The 21,895-nt window shown below is 46.4% G+C and overlaps 1 protein-coding gene across 2 annotated transcripts in view; it reads left to right on the top strand.

The window, feature by feature from the left end:
* Window positions 1-21,895, top strand: part of PGS1 (phosphatidylglycerophosphate synthase 1) — a 172,675-nt gene that overhangs the window by 142,571 nt on the left and 8,209 nt on the right. For both annotated transcript variants that reach the window (XM_063961311.1, XM_063961310.1), the window contains 2 exons: window positions 10,738-10,886; window positions 13,441-13,567. In XM_063961311.1, the coding sequence (XP_063817381.1) occupies window positions 10,738-10,886; window positions 13,441-13,560 (269 nt within the window). In that variant the 3' untranslated portion in view covers window positions 13,561-13,567. The remainder of the gene's footprint in view (window positions 1-10,737; window positions 10,887-13,440; window positions 13,568-21,895) is intronic.

Genomic DNA, 21,895 nt, shown 5'->3' on the forward strand with positions numbered 1-21,895 from the left:
CATGGGTTTTTCAGTCGGTATATGTGTTCCCTCCTCTTCCGCTCATCTCAAAAATATTGAGAATCATAAGACGAAAAAGAGTGCAGACAATACTCATTGTTCCGGATTGGCCTCGAAGAGCCTGGTATTCCGATCTTCAGGAAATGCTCACAGAAGATCCGTGGCCTCTTCCTCCCAGGGAGGATTTGTTGCAACAGGGGCCCTGCGTGTTCCAAGACTTACCGCAGTTACGTTTGACGGCATGGCGGTTGAACACCAAATCCTAGCTAGGAAAGGTATTCCCGGGGAAGTCATCCCTACTCTGATAAAAGCTAGGAAGGAGGTGACGGCGAAACATTATCACCGTATCTGGAGGAAATATGTATCTTGGTGCGAAGCCAAGAATGCTCCTACGGAAGATTTTCAGCTGGTCGTTTTCTCCATTTTCTACAGACAGGAGTGGATATGGGCCTAAAGTTAGGCTCCATTAAGGTGCAGATTTCGGCCTTATCTATATTCTTTCAGAAGGAATTGGCTTCTCTCCCAGAAGTCCAGACTTTTGTAAAGGGAGTGATGCACATCCAACCTCCTTTTGTACCCCCAGTGGCACCGTGGGACCTTAACGTGGTGTTACAGTTCCTTAAGTCACACTGGTTTGAACCTCTTCAAACGGTTGAATTAAAATTTCTCACTTGGAAAGTGGTCATGTTGTTGGCCTTGGCATCTGCGAGGCGGGTGTCCGAATTGGCGGCCTTGTCTCACAAGAGCCCCTATCTGATTTTCCATGTGGATCGAGCAGAGTTGAGAACTCGTCCTCAATTTCTACCTAAGGTGGTTTAGTCGTTTCATATGAACCAACCTATTGTGGTGCCTGTGGCTATGGGTGACTTGGAGGATTCCAAGACCCTTGATGTAGTCAGGGCCTTAAAAATTTATGTAGCCAGGACGGCTCGAGTGAGGAAAACAGAGGCACTGTTTGTCCTGTATGCGGACGACAAGGTTGGCGCTCCTGCTTCTAAACAGACTATTGCTCGCTGGATCTGTAACACGATTCAGCAGGCTCATTCTACGGCTGGATTGCCGTTACCTAATTCGGTAAAGCCCCATTCCACTAGGAAGGTGGGCTCTTCTTGGGCGGCTGCCCAAGGCGTCTCGGCATTACAGCTTTGCCGGGCAGCTACTTGGTCGGGTTCAAACACTTTTGCAAAATTCTACAAGTTTGATACCCCGGCTAATGAGGACCTCATGTTTGCTCAATCGGTGCTGCAGAGTCATCCGCACTCTCCCGCCCGGTCTGTAGCTTTGGTATAATCCCCATGGTCCTTACGGAGTCCCCAGCATCCTCTAGGACAGGAGCGGCCAGACTTTTGGAGTTGGCGATCTACTTAGAAAGCTAAAAAGCTTTTGTGATCTACCTAGGAGGAATAATAGAGCGCGCGTGCAAAAAAAAGGGGCGTGGTATAACAAAAAAAGGGACGTAGACTTGCTGCACAGAGTGTAATGACTGCCTCACACAAAATAATATATTGGACCCCACAGGTAAAAACATCAAACACATATGCCCCCACAGTGCCAGATACACATGCCCCCACAGTGCCATGTGCCCACAGTGCCAGATATGCCCCCACAGTGCCAGATACAGATATGCCCCCACAGTGCGAGATTACAGATATGCCCCCACAGTGCCAGATATGCCCCACAGTGCCAGATATGCCCTCACAGTGCCATGTGCCCACAATGCCAGATATGCCCACACAGCGCCAGATTACAGATATGCCCCCACAGTGCCATGTGCCCACAGGGCCATGTGCCCACAGTGCCAGATATGCCCTCACAGTGCCATGTGCCCACAGTGCCAGATATGCCCCCACAGTGCCAGATACAGATATGCCCCCACAGTGCCATGTGCCCACAGTGCCAGATATGCCCCCACAGCGCCAGATTACAGATATGCCCCACAGTGCCATGTGCCCACAGTGCCAGATATGCCCCCACAGCGCCAGATTACAGATATGCCCCCACAGTGCCAGATATGCCCCCACAGTGCCAGATACAGATATGCCCCCACAGTGCCAGATATGCCCCCACAGTGCCAGATACAGATATGCCCCCACAGTGCCATGTGCCCACAGTGCCAGATATGCCCCCACAGCGCCAGATTACAGATATGCCCCACAGTGCCATGTACCCACAGTGCCAGATATGCCCCCACAGTGCCATGTGCCCGCAGAGCCAGATATGCCCCCAGTGCCACATATGACCCCACAGTGCCAGATATGCCCCACATTGCCAGATATGCCCCCACTGAGCCATGTGCCCACAATGCCAGATATGCCCCCATAGTAGAGCTCACCAGAATGGAGAGCGCAGCGCGCGCTTCTCCTGTCTTCCGCCCGCCCTGCTTCTCAGTCTAATCTCCGGCGGTGACGGCAGCGTGTATGGCTCAAATCAGGCGCCGGTCCGCGAGCTCTCATTGGCTAACGAACCGGCACCTGATTTGAGCTATACACTCTGCCGTCACTGAGGAGGCAGAGCGGCAGGCAGGAGAGGCGCGGCTTCGGGTGGCTGGGCGGCAGATCGCGATCGACTGGTCGCATGTCCGCGATCGGCCAGTCGATCGCGATCGACTGTTTGGCCACCCCTGCTCTAGGACGTAAGAGAAAATAAGATTTTAAACCTACCGGTAAATCTTTTTCTCCTAGTCCGTAGAGGATGCTGGGCGCCCGTCCCAGTGCGGACTATTTCTGCAAGGCTTGTATATAGTTGTTGCTTACATTAAGGGTAATGTTACAGTTGAGATCAGTCTCTGGCTGATGCGGTTTTGTTCATGCTGTTAACTGGTTTAGTGTATGCCAGGTTGTACGGTATATATGGTGTGGGCTGGTATGTATCTCGCCCTTAGATTAACAAAAATCCTTTCCTCGTACTGTCCGTCTCCTCTGGGCACAGTTCTTTAACTGAGGTCTGGAGGAGGGGCATAGAGGGAGGAGCCAGTTCACACCCATCTAAAGTCTTAGAGTGCCCATGTCTCCTGCGGAGCCCGTCTATACCCCATGGTCCTTACGGAGTCCCCAGCATCCTCTATGGACTAGGAGAAAAAGATTTACCGGTAGGTTTAAAATCTTATTTTTTCCTGCTATCAGTATATGTCACTCCACCTTTCTCATATGATGTTTTGCAGAAAGCCACCTCATTTGCTGCCTCTTCCCCCCCCCCCCCCCCCCCCCCATACCCCTGTTATTTGCTTGGGGGACTTTAAAAATGTGTTGGATGTGTCTCTGGATAGGTGGAGGTCCCCTTTGGCTCCCGGGGTAGGGGGTACCCCGTCTAAATTTGCAGATTTCCTGAGTAGTGTGCAGTGGGTGGATGCATGGAGAGTTTGACACCCTACACTTAGGCAGTCTACGGTTGTGCAGATGTCTGGTCCTGATGGCTCCATTGTAGACAACACCCCAGACATTGCGCAGTTGTTCCTTTCATATTACAGGGATCTGTATGAGTCTCGGCTGGCGTGCCCCGTGGCAGACTTAGGTGTATACTTGAATAGTGTTCCCCTCTCCAGACTCTCCTCTGAGGCTTGCAATCTTTTGGAGGCACCTCTGACTTTGGAGGAGGTGACTGCGGCTGTGGGTCTGTCCCCCAGCGGTAAGTCTCCGGGTTGTGATGGCATCCCTGCTGAGCTGTATAAAACGCATATTGAGTTCTTTGGCCCTCAGTTGCTTAAGATGTTTACGGATACGTTTACTACTAATCAACTTCCTCCCTCGATGTCCGAGGCTGTTTATTATAGTGTTACCAAAGCCCGGTAAGGACCCCAGACTCTTGGAGTCCTATAGGCCGATCTCCCTTATTCCTACTGATGCAAAGATTCTGGCGATTCGGCTTAACTCGGTTATCAAGTCCATAATACATCAGGATCAATCCGGCTTTATGCCGGGTATGTCCACGTCTATTAATTTGCGCCGGCTGTATACCATTCTACAGGCTCCACATGCCTTCCCCTCAGACTCGGTCGTGGTCTCATTGGATGCGTCTAAGGCGTTCGATAGCGTTGAATGGTCCTACCTTTGGGGAGTCATGAGATGCATGGGCTTTGGCCCTAATTTCATACAGTGGATCAGACTGCTGTATCAGACTCCGTGTGCCAGGATCTTGGTAAATGGTTACATTTCATCTTCCTTCACCCTGTCTCGGGGTACTAGACAAGGTTGTCCCCTCTCCCCTGCCCTATTTGCTACAGCCATAGAGCCTCTGGCCTGCCTTATTAGGACGTGCCCGGACATCGAAGGAATTGCTACGGGCCCTTGCGTAGACAAAATTGCCCTTTATGCGGACGCTATAGCGCGTATTTTACCCGGATCTGAAGGCGGGGACTCACTTTTCAAAAATGTAAGGGTCCCCGGGGACGCGCTCCGCTGCAGCCAACTCCTTGTAAATTGACGGCGACGGCGCTTCTTGCCCGTACAGAGCGGAGGTGGAGCCTTACCACTGGCAGTCTGGCGGTGCCCCCTCCTGGTCACGTGCAGTGGCTTCACACGGGGGCCGGACAGAGAGAGAAGACGGCTCTGCGGCTGCTGTACGCTGTGCTGCGGGCGGGCGGTGACTCGCCAAGACCGTGAACTGCAGCTCCCTCCCAACCCGATATCTGCCTCCCTCTCGGCTGCCTCCAGTGTGCTCTCCCGCGATCTGTGTGAAGGAGAGCAGCGGTGACCGGCCAGGAACCTCACCTCCAGCCCCTGCCGTGCTCTGCCACCATACTGCTGCCGTGAGAAGAGCGGGCTGCACCATTACCATCAGGTGTCCCCAGCTTCCCTACGGACGCCCAGCTAGCGGGCCTGTGACAGGGGAGCCTGTTCCCGAGGTGCCCCCCCCCCCTCAAACTTCTTCTCACTTCTTTTACCTGACGGAAACAGCGGTGACAGCACAGGGCCCTGGTGGTGCGGAAGGTACGTGCTCTACCTGGCGCAATGTGTATAACGGCGTGCTCTACCTAGCGCAATGTGTATAACGGCATGCTCTACCTGACGCAATGTGTATAACGGCGTGCTCTACCTGACGCAATGTGTATAACGGCGTGCTCTACCTGACGCAATGTGTATAACGGCGTGCTCTACCTGACGCAATGTGTATAACGGCGTGCTCTACCTGACGCAGTGTGTATAACGGCGTGCTCTACCTGACGCAGTGTGTATAACGGCGTGCTCTACCTGACGCAGTTTGTATAACGGCGTGCTCTACCTGACGCAGTGTGTATAACGGCGTGCTCTACCTGGCGCAGTGTGTATAACGGCGTGCTCTACCTGGCGCAGTGTGTATAACGGCGTGCTCTACCTGGCGCAGTGTGTATAACGGCGTGCTCTACCTGGCGCAGTGTGTATAACGGCGTGCTCTACCTGGCGCAGTGTGTATAACGGCGTGCTCTACCTGGCGCAGTGTGTATAACGGCGTGCTCTACCTGGCGCAGTGTGTATAACGGCGTGCTCTACCTGGCGCAGTGTGTATAACGGCGTGCTCTACCTGGCGCAGTGTGTATAACGGCGTGCTCTACCTGGCGCAGTGTGTATAACGGCGTGCTCTACCTGGCGCAGTGTGTATAACGGCGTGCTCTACCTGGCGCAGTGTGTATAACGGCGTGCTCTACCTGGCGCAGTGTGTATAACGGCGTGCTCTACCTGGCGCAGTGTGTATAACGGCGTGCTCTACCTGGCGCAGTGTGTATAACGGCGTGCTCTACCTGGCGCAGTGTGTATAACGGCGTGCTCTACCTGGCGCAGTGTGTATAACGTGCTCTACCTGGCGCAGTGTGTATAACGTGCTCTACCTGGCGCAGTGTGTATAACGTGCTCTACCTGGCGCAGTGTGTATAACGTGCGCTACCTGGCGCAGTGTGTATAACGTGCTCTACCTGGCGCAGTGTGTGTAACGTGCTCTACCTGGCGCAGTGTGTATAACGTGCTCTACCTGGCGCAGTGTGTATAACGTGCTCTACCTGGCGCAGTGTGTATAACGTGCTCTACCTGGCGCAGTGTATATAGGAGATTCTACCTGGTGCAATGTGTATAAGCGGCGCTACAGTGTGGTGTAATGTGAATTGGCACTATTATGTGGTCACGCCCCTTCCCCATGAAGCCATGCCCGTAAATTTTTGCGCGCGCCTGCGGCGCGCACCGCCTGTAGTTTCGATTCTGGCAGGTGGAGCTCCAATTCACTTTCTGCCAAAGGGCACCAAAATATCTAGTTAAAGCTCTGGGGCAGAGTGTACTGCATGTTACACAGCCCAGCAGCACTGTCACCCCATTCCCCCACCTTGCAACACTTCTGTAGTGTCCAAATAAGATTAATATTAATAAAAACCTTAATTCCGATGGGACCCAGAACAGAACCGGTAGGACCCCAATTTTTAAAAGTGAGGGGTCCCTGGGACCCACTTTTTTTTGGGCTCAGCGCGATCACTGATGACATGCTGTTTTTCCTCCATGATTATGCTGTGGCTTTGCCAGTCTTGCTGCAGGTCATTGAGGAATTCGGTGGCTTTTCTGGTCTCCGCATCAACTAGCCCAAGTCATTTATAATGCCTGTTATTGGCTCTCCTCCTCAGACCCCGAGGCTCTCCTTGCCGCTATGTTGGAGTGACCAATTTAAATATCTTGGAATTCAGGTTACAAACGACCCCTCTGACTTCATACCCCTGAATCTAAACCCACTGACGCAGCTGATTATACGCAAGTCGAGAGCGTGGTGCAAGCTTCCTCTGACAGTGACTGGCAGGATTAGTATAATTAAAATGATAATTCTGCCCAATTTACTATATATTGTTTTACAATCCCTGGTCTATATTTTCCCGGCATTCTTTAAGAAATTGAATGGTATATTGTCATCCCTGATCTGGGCCAACAGGCGGCCTAGAATAGGGCTGAACACCCTCACTAGGCTGAAAGCTGATCTGGTCTAGCCCTTCCCAACTTCCAAATGTACTATTATGCGTCCCAGTTATCACACCTCAGCACCACCTCAGCACCTGGATACAGGGCGGGGATACCGGCACATTACAATGGGCGTTTCTCCAGTGCTACTATCCGGGCCTCTCTCCGGTGCAGGTTTTATTGAGTGGGAATGTTTCTCGATATTCTCCCCCTATTGTCTTCCAGGCCATGAAGATATGGCTCTCTTTGAGAGGCCTGCTTGGGTTTGATGGTTTGGACCCGGACACTCCCCTCTGGCACTCTACTTCTCTACCTGAGCTGTGGGCCCTTAAGGGCGGGGTGGTGTGGGCTCCGTACTCCATAGTCTCCATATCCCAATTGTACATCAATGGTACACTGAAGTCGTTCCATCAGCTGAAAGAGGAATTTGGTTTCCCTAATTCTTACTTTTTTAGGTTCCTGCAACTCTGGCATGCCCTGCAATCGCAATTCCGGGACTCGCCCCCGGCGCTCCTCCACTTCCCCATAAAGACCTTTTTGAGTTCGCTGGGCCGGGTTAAGGTGATATCTTTTACCTGCTCGTACCTATTAAAAACACTTCTTCACGCAGACCCTCTGTCGGGTCTCCGTGGGCGTTGGGAGGGTGATTTGGGCCCCATTAGCGAGGAGGATTGGGAACTTGCCCTGGAATACCCAAGTGTGGTGACCAAGTCACTCCGATTTCAACAAATACAGCTCTTTATCTTGCATAGATCCTATATGACACCGGCTCGGTTGGCCAGGTTTGGGGCTGGCAGTGCAGCTAGTTGCCCTAAATGCGGGGTTGACGGGGGATCCTTTTGGCACCTGGTGTGGGAGTGTCCGTCCATTCAGGTGTTTTGGTCTGGGGTCGGGTCGATTCTGGAGCACACGGGGATGCCTGGGAGCATGCTGTCTCCGAGATTTTGTATACTGGGATTGGGGGGTCCTGCCTTGGGGTCCAGGTGGGAGGGCCTTTATGCTCGTACTATTTGTGCTTTAGCCAAAGTGTGCATTGCACGGACTTGGATGGCCCCACGTTCCCCTTCTATATCGGCATTTAAAGCCCTGGTCAATGATACTCTCCTTAAAGACCGCTATGTGTACATGAAAAATAACGCCATGTCTAAGTATGAGAAAATATGGTCCCCTTGGATTAATTCTGTGTACTCCTCCCCCGCCCTGGCGATGTGAGAGGCACTGTGCCTCGGAAGAGGTGTGTGTTATGGGTTCGTGTGATACCAGGCTGTGATATTACTCGCTACTATGTACACCTCACATATTTTCTGCGTTAATGTACTACTGCCTCTTGTCTTTTCTTTCTCTTCCTTTTTCTTCTTATTCTATTGGTTTTTTTTTTTCTTTTTCTTTTATTATTTTTCTATTAGTGTTATAGGAGTTTTTGTAGGCTATGTTACGGTCTACTAGGTGGAGCTGCTACTGTTAGATAACTGGGGTGAAAATTAAAAAAGTCTACTATGCGATATATAACCTGTTTACAGACATTAGCTTTTTTTTTTCCCCTGGCACCGTGAGTTTGGTAACCATACGGGAACAAATGTACATGTGATGTAATATACCCTGTAACTGAGATTCACATATACTCTAAACTGGTGTAATGCGTATCCTGTATTACCTGATTTCTCATGTACAGTGATTTGTCTGTACTGCCGCTCCTTTTTCGAATAAAAATATTCTATTTAAAAAAAAAAATACTTAATTTGCATTAAACTACAAAGGCAATATTAAAATTACATGACTGTAATTTAAGAAGCTGATTTATGCATAATTTAGTGTTTTAAGGAGACTATGGCCTTTTCTTCTACAGTAATATAATTAGGGATCAATGACCCCTGTGCCAATTCCTGTAAGTGTAGTCACTGTCTTTATGCAATTAATTATAAAATCCTCTTGCTTTGTTTTCAATCATTTCTAAAGCAGGGAAGCTCTGTGTAGCCACAGGCAAAACCACCAGATTGTACATCCTGTATGAGGTGGTCTAGGTAGGATTAGAGCTATTCCTGTTACATCTGTCACAAATGGAATACTTTTGTACTGACCTTTTGCAAGCTGTGATTGGGCTGAGCCTAATTTTGGTTTTCTTTTCCGAAATACACAGGAATAGTAGGAGGAATTAGACCTGCACAATAACATTGCTTTTGGCAAACGTAACTAAAACCTAATATTGCTATTATTATGAGCCAAAGTAAGGTAACTTTGTATCCTGTGCCCAATTTTCTTGACACCCAAGAGAGGTATGGTGGCACTGCATGACTCTTCCATCAAACATCAGGATTATATAACATTATAATAACATTAGAATGATAAGAGACGTGCTACACTGATATTTTCCCTTTACAGGAGAAGGGATTCTTGGGATATAAAAAAAAAACATGTTGATCATGCTGAAAAAAATAGCTTGTAAATTCAGAAAATGTAAAAAATACTTATTTTAAATTGGTATGCATGGATAGAGAAATACAGTATATTTGCATTGACATATCATGGCATATTTGAGATTTATATTGACTGTCGCTTGGCAGCTGAGTAAGCGCAGTTCTGCAGTGATTTGTACTAAATATTTCCTGCTTTTGGTAATGTGAAACTTTACTGCTATCTGTGTAATAATTTTTCTATATCGTGTGTGTTTGGGCAAGGTCACACAGGTGCACTGAATGAAAGGCTTTGGAAGTACATGAGGGACACTGGTGATGCCGTCATCAGAGCTATTCCGCTGTCAGGACAACTGCATCCAGCACTTGCAAAATGACTCTGGTGTCACAGGGGAACAGTGTTTCCCATTCACTTTAATGTGTTTCTGACGGAGTATATCCTCTCTTTAGAATGTTGTAGTTTCCTGGTCAGGAAATTGTGACATTAATATTGTTAACAGAAATCTTGTATTTGAGATTAAGTGGTGCATTTAGAAATGATCAGCACTGAGCAGGTTGCAGAATGGTGGTGACTGTATGTGCAGCAGCTATCTAATCCTTTACCAGCTACATCCTGGCACAATCTTTCCCTTTTGAAATACTTCACGTACCTATGACTATAGCACATAAAGCTTGAGTGTTCCTATGATCTGAACAGCAAGTTCCCAATCTCGGTGAGTCCAGCTACATGGAATGTTTAAAGCTCAGAGGTATACACACAGGGCCAGAAGTGGCCGCAGCGTGATGTTGCACGTAAATGGCCAATGTTTTTATGCTCACACAGGACGTTACGTTCAGGTGGAGAAACTGCACGTGCCATAGGACTTGTGCAAATGTCAATGGTGTGTCCCATGTTGCCACTAAAGGCGCATTGAAGACTGATTTGTACAGCTGGGGCATCTCCGTATGAAGATCATTGGCTGCGGTATTAGCATAATGCTACCTCTGCATCCGACTCAGAATATTGCCCATACTGTGTGTCTCCATAAACATGTTGAATTGCAAAGCATGACTAACATTTCTGCATAAATAAATGTGTGTGTGAGTGCAGGAAGAACAATGTCTGGATTGGCTCTGGTTCCACTTCTGCTTTCTCTGTTATACAGAAACACCGCTCAGGTGTCTAGAGTTATGAAACTGGCTGAACTTGACAAGCTACTGACCGTAAATCTTAATATACTCAGACTGCCAGTAAGCTACAGTAAAGTGAATGCCTGTGTGTGCATAGATATTTTTGTGGGAAGTGTTAATCCCTTTTTCTGTTATATAAGCACAATGCCGATGCTATATTCATCTGCGTGTCATTTTTGTAAAGTGTGAATATTTGTTATATAAGGTTTCCCTTGTCTCTGCTGATTCCCTGTCTGCTTTTTCACCTCCTGCAGGTCTGTGGCTGTATCCTGCAGGTAAAGACATGCCCTGCCTTACCCTCATCGGATCTCCAAACTTTGGGTACAGATCAGTTCACCGGGATTTAGAAGCCCAAATTGCCCTAGTGACCGAGAGTCCAGACTTGCAGCAGCAGCTCCATGAGGTGACCCACGTTCTCCGGGGGCTGTGGGTGTAATATATGTAACCTGTGCCCTCATTCGTGAGCAGAGGAGAACTCGTTCTATTTTAAGAGTCTGTGTCTTTTGTCATCATTAAAGTTTTTGTAAGTGTGTGTAGCTGTGGTGCCTGCCAAATCACTATTCCAAGCAATTCATACCCTGTTATGCCAGTTTAGAATTTGCAAAGTGTCTCACATGACCCTCCCCGGGATAGTCTCCCATGACAGATGATTTTATTTATATCCCTTCTGAGAAACTACAGACTTGGCCTGAGGAAAATAGGTGATGACGGGTTGGAAAATGCATGCCGTGAAATGACTAGGTCAGGACAATCATAATTTAGTTTCTACAGTTACTGCTATCACCAACTCAGCTGTATAAGCACACACTGTCTATCCATGGAGTCATATATACTGGTTTGTGACGTATCTGTAGTAAATGTAGGCAGGACTCTGTAGCCTGTTGGCAGTGGTATCAATGGGGTTCTATAGTGTGGCCAGAATGTAGTGCTCAGGTGAGGACCACACTGGAAATAGAGCAGGTATTACAGAGCATTGGGGCAGATGTATTAACCTGGAGAAGACATAAGGAAGTGATAAACCAGTGATATGTTCAAGGTGATAAAGGCACCAGCCAATCAGCTCCAATATGTAAATTAACAGTTAGGATCTGATTGGCTGGTGCCTTTATCACCTTGCACATATCACTGGTTTATCACTTCCTTATGTCTTCTCCAGTTTAATGCATCTGCCCAATTGATCCCAAAAGCCACATCCTTATTTGACATATTACTATTTTTCATTATGTCCATAAAAGATGTGGCAGGACACACTGCGTGCATGTCGTTTAGTGTTCTGTGCTGTTGATGTCTTAATTACAGTATTGGGCAGTGTGGGTGTACCTGTCTCCCAATCTCCCTCGCTGGCCACCCCTGTAGTATATTTTGGGGACACTTTCTTTTTCTTTGTAAAATAGGTGTCTGTGGTGCTGGATATGCACTTCAGATGGGAGGTACGGTAACAGCTCATGGTTCTTGTTGTTTGAGTAACTTATTTTAAAATGAGCTCATTTGAGTATCCGCTTCCTCCTGTATACTGTGCCTCGGACAATTGGCACAAATCATACTGTGGCGTAAATCAGGTTTATTTTGTTTGTAGAAGTCTGAGTTTAGCAGCATGTGAGGCCACTGCTGACGACTTGTCACATATTTCAGCTTTACTGCCTTTTCCTCTATCTCCCTTTGCTCAGATTTACTGTAAATCAGGAAGTCCCACATCTCCCTTTTCCTCACACTGAGCTGTACTTGTGATGTACAGTAGCCTCAGTTCCCGATGCTAATGGGTAATTTTCCAGATTACACATCCTGCATTGTGTAGTTAATGGCACAGATTTGTTATCAGAGGTTTTACTACAAATATCATTACTCATAGCTGTGGTTCCAAGGATCATAATGACAGAACATTTACAGAGACGTAATTACCTAGTCTTCTGACTGTTGTGAACCGTGTTTTCTGCTTAATGTAGTGCAAATTTGAAATTACTGGTTCAGTGAGCTATTGAAATGTAAATTAATTTGCAAGTGAGATCAATGTTAATCTAAAGACTATTTTTTAATGTATCCCACATCCAAGTAGTATAACTATTAGAGTGCATATAAGGAAACACATTATGATTGTCCTAGCCCCAGTGCCTGTATAGCAATGAGGCGGGTTGGGTATTTGTCACCGCCAGTCACCATACCAACGCCAGAATCCCGGCTTGCAGATGCCCGGGGGTGGGGGAGGGGTGATGCGAGCGGAACGAAGCACGGGTTATATTCCCGCTCTATGGGTTTCGTGGACACCCATAAGTGGGAATAGTCCCTGTTAGTCGGCATGCCGACTGTAAGGGTACTGGATTCCGGCGTCTGTATTGTGACTGGCGGTCTCCTGACTGCCGGTCATGTGACTGCCTCCCGATCTAGCTAGTAAGCACCTGTCAGTCGGGTAGTACAGATGTGTCCTCCTACATCTTGCCTCAGTACGCCATGTAGCAGGAGATGCCTGGCGTCAGTGGGCGGACAGGTTCCCGTGCAACTACGTTGGCATCGGGCGTCTTTTTTTTTTGCTTTTACATGCGTCTCATTCGCGTCGCTATGCATAAAGGACGCACACGTATACTGTGCTGATTAAAATGATATGCAGCATGCCTGTATTCTGTGTGCGGCTGTGGCTGCATGTGCATATGAAATTGTAGATAATTGTTTTCTAGGAAGACACTGTATTGTAGCATTTCGTATGCAGATACGGCCGCAGTCGTACCCAGAATACATGCATGCCGCATAGCACTTTAATCAGTCTGCTTGTGCGTCCTATTTGCATTGTTTTGTGAATAAGACGTGTTGAAATGGAAAAAGTCTCATGAAAAGACTTCAGCACTACCGAGTTACGCACTAGAAGGGCTGTTTAATGTGCAGGGAGGCTAGATGTATTTGGACAGCTATTCTTTGTGAGAAAGTAAATGAAGATTTTACATTGTCTTTTGACATTTGTCTTTTAGGAGCAGCTGCATTTGTACAACCGATCAACTGAAGTGACGCCTGCTACCTTCCAGCACCAGAGCCGCTACGTGAAGCTTTGGGTGAAGTTGGTAACGCCGCTGATAAAGAATTTTTTTTGAATCTCTGGTTAGTGATTTCCGGGTTTATTTTTTGTAAAGATCAGAACTTTCCTGGTGTGAATATAGTTAGGGTTTCTTGACACCGATTCTCAAGTTACGCCAACAGACGTTTAGAGGAAATCTACAGTATCTGTGAGACCAGGTTTAATAATGGAATATCTAAGAAGTGGAATGATTTAACTGAGGAAATGTAGGGTCCTTGCATAATCTGTTGGTGATTACAGGAATTCAGAGAGCAATCAGTCTGCACAGCCACAGGTAATTTGTCTAGTCTAAGCACAGATTATACCATACACATACATTAAACATATTTGATTATTTTCTGCTTTATATCTGAGGCTGCATCAAGTGTTATTTTGGGAGTGCTGCAATTATTGGTTCACATGTGGTTAGTTCAGGGCACTTTGCTGCCTATGCTGTCTCTCGCTAAGTGCAGTATTGGTGCAGGAGCTTTGAAGATGCCTGTTTATCACTGCGTCCTCGGCAATACTGAGAATACTTTCACAATGCAGTACTCAGAAGAGGAAGTACTGACATACATGCTGACGGCCTTTACCAAGATGTCATAGGTTTTGCTTTGTTTTATGCATTTTATTTCTGTGTGACATGACTCATTTGACTTTTTACAATGAAGACATCCAGCGGTCTGGTGTTTCATTACTCCTTAGTGTACACCCCCCACTTCTTTACAGAAGTAAGCTGTTCAGCAGAAACAGCAACAATGAGGTCATACTTCCTATTAATGTAATCGCTTCTGCTACAGAAATCCAGATGAAATTAAAGTTTAAAATCGTGTTGAAGGGGCGGATTACAGAAACTCCCTCACAGTCTGATATGAGTGAATTTATGCAAATTCAGGCTAGATAATTTTGCCTGTTTCAGGGGCTCTCGCTGGCTGAAATTCTGGGATTTCTAACTTGTCTCTCACCTTCTACCTCCTAAGTCTAAATATAGAGCGCGTTGCCCTGACACGACATTACAGGAAAGCTCTGAGTAGGGCAGCCTGTCTGGTGTTTTTTGTTTTATAGGTATATTCTTATAATAGTATGATATGTAGAGTCAGTGTAGCTTTGTTTACAGGCAACACAACACTTAAAGGGCTTGCACACTCCCCTTTGACCTGCTGTTGATTGCTGCCAAAAGCAGCATTGGCTGGAGAGTTTGTACAGTCCCTCATATAACCACACACGTGCCCAAGTTGAGTGACTGAAATTAATATTTTTTTTAGCTTATTTCCTCTAAATGAACCTCCAATTTACTTACTTTGTGAACTGCTAGAATGTTTGTTGCATTATTCCCTTCTCATTTGCATAGAAGTTTGGTGGCTTTAGGTGTTGTCTATCAGCATAGCTGTGGAGGGATAATGCTGATGTAGAAGTGTAGACTTTTATGAACTTCCTAAATGAATGAGCTTGAGATATCGCTGAAAGCTCACACATCACGTATTGCACAATGTGCTAAGTCAGACACTGGCACCAGCCCAGTGAGACAGGACAGCAGCAGCAGACTGTTTGTGGCATATAGTGTAAAGTGGTAATTTGCATATAGTTTTTATAGACCATGTTTACAGTTAATCTATTTGTGGAAGGACTTGCCTTTCTGTGCCCTGTTGTCTCAGGGATGGCCCAGGGAGCTACTATCATGTGACACTAACAAAAATAACAAGGAGTATTGCAGTTCCATCTCACAGGTTTGTAGTCATTGGGCCTCATTTACTAAGCACAAAATGGCAGAGGAGCACTTTGGTCCTGTGCTCCTTTGTTTACACCAAAATGTGTGTATTTGGGTCATACAATGGGGGTTTTTGTTTTGGCAGATGAGCGCTTAAGGGAAGAGTAGGTATAATATTAGGTGAAGTTTACAGATCACTGAATTACACCAGATTTCATTTTGCCATTTACTGAAATTACATTCTATACAGACTTGAATGTTGCGCCAGATCCACTGTAACACCCCCTTTACCTGGGTTTACTGGGTTATGGTGTGCATTTAAAGTTTGTTCCCTCGCTGTGCTTCTTACCTCGCGACTCTTTTTATCAGTGCCTCCACCCGAATCTTGGCATGATGTGCACTTCTTGGGGAGTGTTCAGGAACACCAGAGGTTGATTCGGGGAGACCCTCTGCCCAACACAAGCTTAGACTACAAACACCATAGGAATGTATCAGACAGATCTATTGCAAAACCACCCTGGCACATTGATTAAAAGGGTCCTGGATAGCGACTGCTTTTATGCATTTTATATGAAAAGTAACAGTGATGTAAAAAAAAACATATACAAGATAAGCATGGAGATATAACTTGAACAATCAGTAATGTGCATAAACGTCTAAAGGTCATCTAATGCAGTAATCTAATTACAGAGACAGTGTTCTATTACCATAATCTGCTAACAAACTCAAATTTGCTTACACAGTGCAAAATCATTTATTAAAACTGTAAGGCAGTTAGAAAAATCCAAATCTTTGATACTCTGTGGTATTCAGGATGCAAGTGCTTATTACTCGCTCCGATCTTCTAGTCATATCAGTACATGCAATTCGGATGGGTAATGATACTGCCTTTCATTCCTCCCACTCACTGCTTGACCCGTTCCAGTTTTGTTTCCGTTCTCTCCACTCCACTAAAACTGTCCTCAAAAAAGTCTGCAATGACCTCCATGCAGCCAAATCTAAGTGCCACTACTCTCTGCTTATTCTTCTTGAACTCTCTGCCGCTTTTGACACTGTGGAACCACCCTCTCCTCATGCAAATCCTTCACTCCTTTGGTCTGTATGATGCTGCCCTCTCCTGGCTTTCCTCCTACCTCTCTGATCATTCTTCTCTCTCTCTCCTCTCATAAGGTCACCTCCCCCTAATTCCACTAACTGTAGGTGTCCCCCAAGGTTCTGTCTTTGGTCCTCTTCTTTTTTTTTTCTCTCTATATGTCCTCTTTAGGTGAAATCATTAGCTCTTTTAACTTCCAATATCATCTCTATGCTGATGACACTCAAACCTACCGTTCCTCCCCTAACGTCTCCCCTGCTCTCCTCACTCGTATCTCCAACTGTCTCTCTGCTATCTCTTCCTGGATGTCCCAGTGCTTTCTTAAACTCAACATGTCTAAGACTGATCTGATCATCTTTACACCCTCCTGCGCAATCTCATAATCTATTGATGGCACGACTATCTCTAGCCCCCAAGTGTGCTGTCTTGGATTTATCTTTGACTCCTCCCTCTCATTCAATCCACACTTTCAGCACCTCTTACAAACCTGCCATTTTCATCTCAAAATATTTCCAGGATTAGATCCTTTCTCACCCAGGATGACATAACACCATTATCCACTCTCTGGTCATTTCTAGACTGGACTACTGCAATCTCCTCCTAACTGGCTTCCCTGACAAGTACCTCTCTCCACTTCAATCTATCCTCAATGCTGCAGCCCAGCTAATCTTCCCCACCAACACACTACGTCCATCTCCCCTCTCCTACAAGCCCTTCACTGGATTCCCTTCCATTTCAGAATCGAATTCAAACTTCTCACACTCAAAAAGCCCTCACCGACTCCTCTCCCATTTTCATCTCTGACCTTATCTCCCTTTACACTCCCACCCATCTTCTTCGCTCTGCTATAGTACATGCCGCCTCTCCTGGCTGATTACCTCCTCCGTCTCCTACCTTCAAGATTTCTTGTGCTGCTCCCTTTCTCTGGAATTCCCTACCTTTCCCCCTCAGTCTCTTCAGTTATCTACTAAACTTCAAACGGGATCTTAAGACTCATGTCTTCATCAAACTCAGCCAAATCTCATCCTAACCCTCTGTTCCACGCTCACTGTCTACCTCATCTGTGTCACCCTGTCTGTCTTCCCATCCCCTTTAGAATGTAAGCTCTTACGAGCAGGGCCCTCAACCCTCATGTGCTTATGCTTCTCTTACTTAAACCAGCCTCAACGGCACAGCACCTAATCCCATGTTTCTGCAGCAGGGTACATTGCGTTCCACAGGGAAACATTGAGGTGTAGAGTGGATCTTGACCCAGAGGCACCAACAGGCTAAAGCTTTAGGCTGTTCCAGGATGCATTGGGGCCTCCTCTATAAACCCCTATAAGTTTCCAGTTGGTGCGTACAGCAGCAGGTCACTGAAGGGGGGTGCTGCACTGGGCAGCCCTGAAAAGCTTTCTAAGAAGACTTCATGGGCCACATCGCTGATATGTCAGTGTGACATTCTGTACTGCGGCTCCATCACCTCCCAAGCGGCGTAGCATACTCCTGCGGCCTGTTCCCAGGTACTTGTGACGAGACGCCCCGGCTTTAGGCACACGGTCGCAGACGCTCTCCTAGTTCACGTGGCTGCTACGGGGAGGAGGTAAGAGGGTCCCCCAGGCGGGACCAAACATTAAATTGCGTTCTTGTTGCGGTCTAGGGAGACGGACCGCAATGCTGGCATGGACACTGTCACCAAGCAGGGACCCCACTAGACCGCCAGGGCATAGGAGTGCAGGTCGGGTGTACTAACGCCCATTTCTCTTACGTCCTAGAGGATGCTGGGGACTCCAAAAGGACCATGGGGTATAGATGGATCCGCAGGAGCTTGGGCACACTATAAAGACTTAAACTGGGTGTGAACTGGCTCCTCCCTCTATGCCCCTCCTCCAGACCTCAGTTAGACTTTGTGCCCAGGAGTGAATGGACACACACTAGGGGGGGAGCTCTACTGAGTTTCTCTAAAAGACTTTTGGTTAGGTTTTTTTATTTTCAGAGAGACCTGCTGGCTACAGGCTCCCTGCATCGTGGGAGTGAGGGGAGAGAAGTCAGACCTACTTCTTCTTAGTTCAAGGGCCCTGCTTCTTAGGCTACTGGACACCATTAGCTCCAGAGGGTTCGATCACTTGGTTCGCCTAGCTGCTTGTTCCCGGAGCCACGCCGTCACCCCCCACACAGAAGCCAGAAGAAAGAAGCCGGGTGAGTATTGGAAGAAAAGAAGACTTCAGTGACGGCAGAAGACTTTGGTAACGGAGCTCCATGCTCCCACACAATGGCACTCACAGGGTGCAGGGCGCTGGGGGGGAGCGCTCTGGGCAGCAAGTTACTGATCTTTTTAACAAGGCTGGCATTAAAAAAGCTTTCTCGTGCCTGGGCACCGTGTCCCATACCCCCGCCAGCAGAAAGCAGAGCTGCGCGCCAGTTGCTCCCGCGCAGGAGGCTCAAACGGGCGCAGGGGGGGGCGCCCTGGGCAGCATGTTATGCATTTGTTCAGGGGGTAGACATTATGTACTGTGTGTGGACAGTGTCCCGTTCCCCGCCAACATAAAGCAGCGCTACACGCCATTTACTCCCGCGCCGGAGGTTCACGGGGGTGCGGGGCGCGAGGGGGGGTGCCCTGGACAGCATGTTATACATTTTGTTCAGGTGTAGACTTATGTACTGTGTGTATGCAGTAGAAAAATGAATAATACATTCCTTATATATCCACAATGATGTTCCTTATTCCTCCGTCTTCGATATTGTGGTAGCAATTGATTCCACTCCAGTCCCAATGTATAAAAAACAGAAAGAAAACACAATGTGTAAAATTGCTTAAAGTCTATCCCGATGTATATAGCCCACTGGACCCACGGAGAGAGAAATTTTAAGAGTCTGGAGTTCGTACCACGACTCACAATATAGTATCATGCTCTGTACACGTAGCAGTTTCTTTATCCTAGACCTCGTATACCCTTCACCAGAGGATCCCAGACTCGCAATGGTATCTCCCAAAATGTGTATTGGATGATAATATCACATGGGACATCTACCCAACGTTTTTATGAGAGAATGCGTACCCAACTCACTTGAGAGAGGGGAGGAGACAAGCCTCAAAAGGTTTCTTTACTCGGGCCCAATGGTGGCTCCACCAGTATTTCCTGCTTTTCAATCACTCCTTTTATTCCTCTCAAAGTTCTCAATTCTCGTGAGTATGTGGAAAAAGAATGACATACAATGTGTAGCACTGTTTTATGGCCGTATATTGATCAACCCTCAAAAAATCCCAAACGGAAATGGAGGAAGTATATATATACCACATGTGCAAAACGGTTTCTTTACAGCTGAACCCAGTATGGCCTCCACCAGAGTGTGTATAAGAGGCGTGCGTACCCAACTCACTTCTAAACAATGGATTTTCAATCCTAATAAAGGTTTCTTTTATCTTGTTAAAGGTGATGCGTACCCTTACTCACACATATAGATGGAGATATCCCTCTTATCAGGGTTTCTTTTCATCTATGGATTCCACTGCTATAGTCCCCAAGGGCACAAGCTCCAACCTTAACCCGTGTGTGATGTTCTTTTCCAAGGAAACCAGTCCACAATGGTTAAAAACAAATCTCTTTATAGTTTTTTAAAAAGGAATTGTACACATCCCATAGTTGGAATAAAAGGTACACTTATTACAAACATCCAAATGGCAAAAAAAACAAACAAACAATATTCCAAAATAAGAAGAAGCAAAAACGGTTCCCCAAGAAGGAAAGGTTAACCACCATCCAACACAAACGGGGAAGTCCGGACCCCCAAATGTATAGATAGTGAAACGGTACCTTCTGGTCCCCGAGCTGAATGGAAAAGCGTTTCAAAGTCACAGTACCAGGATCTGTCAACACGTTTCGGCCCTTTATGGAGCCTTTGCCAAGACATGCTGGTACTGTGCACACAAGTAGTATTTAACTGGTAAGTGACCAATCGGGTCTAACCAGGAAGTGACCTTCTAATTATCATTCCCACCTTTTAAATTTAATAATAAACACAATAATGGCTCATAATCTCACAATATAATACCCAGTAATACTGTCCTACATGCAAAAACCTAAAAATACATTTTAAATGCAGTAAAAAAAAATAAAAAAAATTTTTTTTTTATTATCTTTTTGGAAGGGATCCCTATTGACCCGGAAGTGAAAATATAAACTTCCTTCCGGCACCAAAAATGTAATAGATAACATCAATTTAACATATATTAGTCTCCAGATGAAAAAACCTCCTTTAATAAAAAGTAGCCTAAGTGTCTGGACTTTTTCTGTAAGAACTTTGGACGGTGTGGAGCGACTGGTGCGTTCCTCCGCCGTCCGGATGCGTGTCACGCCGTGCTTCCGGCCTCACTCGCGCCACTTCCGGCTTTACCGGAAGTGCGCGTATGTATTAGCCGGAACCCGAAATCCCCACTACGGAGATGATGTAAGGAACCAGGACATCCTGTCCTTGCGTTCCATTCAAAAACGGGTACAGGAAATGACATTATTGTCAAACCCAACCAAGCTCCATGATTATAATTCTAACATCAGAAAAGTCCAATCACTTGAACCCATAATCATATATAATTTATAAAACAAAAACAATGTTTAAAATATCCTTCTCACCAAAAACCTAAACTTAAAGAGGATCTCACATTCATAGAATGAATAGTACAATAACATATTCTTCATAACATGTTGGACATCGGTGATTGGACGAGTATCCACAACAAATTACATGGAGTCTCTCCCACGTTACAGGTCTTTTCTGAGATCATAAGGTTCAGATAGTCCATAATTAATATTCATACGTGTTCATACCTACAAATAAACTGAGAAAATGTGCATCAGGACATTATTTAAGCATATTCACCTGCATCTCCATCTAGTCTATAGAAACCACTTAAGCTCGAAATCTTTATTAAGCCCGTAGGGATGAAGGGTTTGATATTGATGGATATATTTCATTTCAGTTTTGGCTAACATTATGGCCACACTGCCCCCTCTTATATTGCTCATAACTTGCCGAAGACCCACAAAACTTTCTAAATGGTTCAGAGAGCTTCCATGAACTTCCTTAAAATGTAGTGACAGAGCATGTCTCGAGGCCTTTTTTAATGTTCCTCAAATGCTCTCCTAAACTGACTTTTAACGGCCTCGAAGTCCTTCCGATATAGAATTTATTGCATGAACACTGGATAGTGTAGATCACATTTTTTGAATTACATGTCATGAAATCTTTAATTGACACCTCTTTTTCATTGATAACAACATTTTCAAATTTACTTATACCCTTATATGTAATATTTTTGCACGCCTGGCAACTCCCACATCTATGGAAGCCTCGTGTTTTAATGCCCCCTTCTCTAGTTTTTAAATGGAAAGTACTGGACACCAATTTAGTTTTAAGGTTCGGTGCCCTTCTGTAGATGTGGATGGGTCTTTCAGGTAATAACTTCCCAATCACTGGGTCTTTTTTCAGTATATTCCAGTGTTTTCCTAGAAAAAAAATGTGATCATATGTGATGCAGGGAGGGACGGGGAGAGGCAGAGAGACTGGGGGTGGGGAGATGGGGGAGAGCCGCGG

Source organism: Pseudophryne corroboree, chromosome 3 (genome assembly GCF_028390025.1).
Source record: "Pseudophryne corroboree isolate aPseCor3 chromosome 3, aPseCor3.hap2, whole genome shotgun sequence".
NCBI lineage: Eukaryota > Metazoa > Chordata > Amphibia > Anura > Myobatrachidae > Pseudophryne > Pseudophryne corroboree.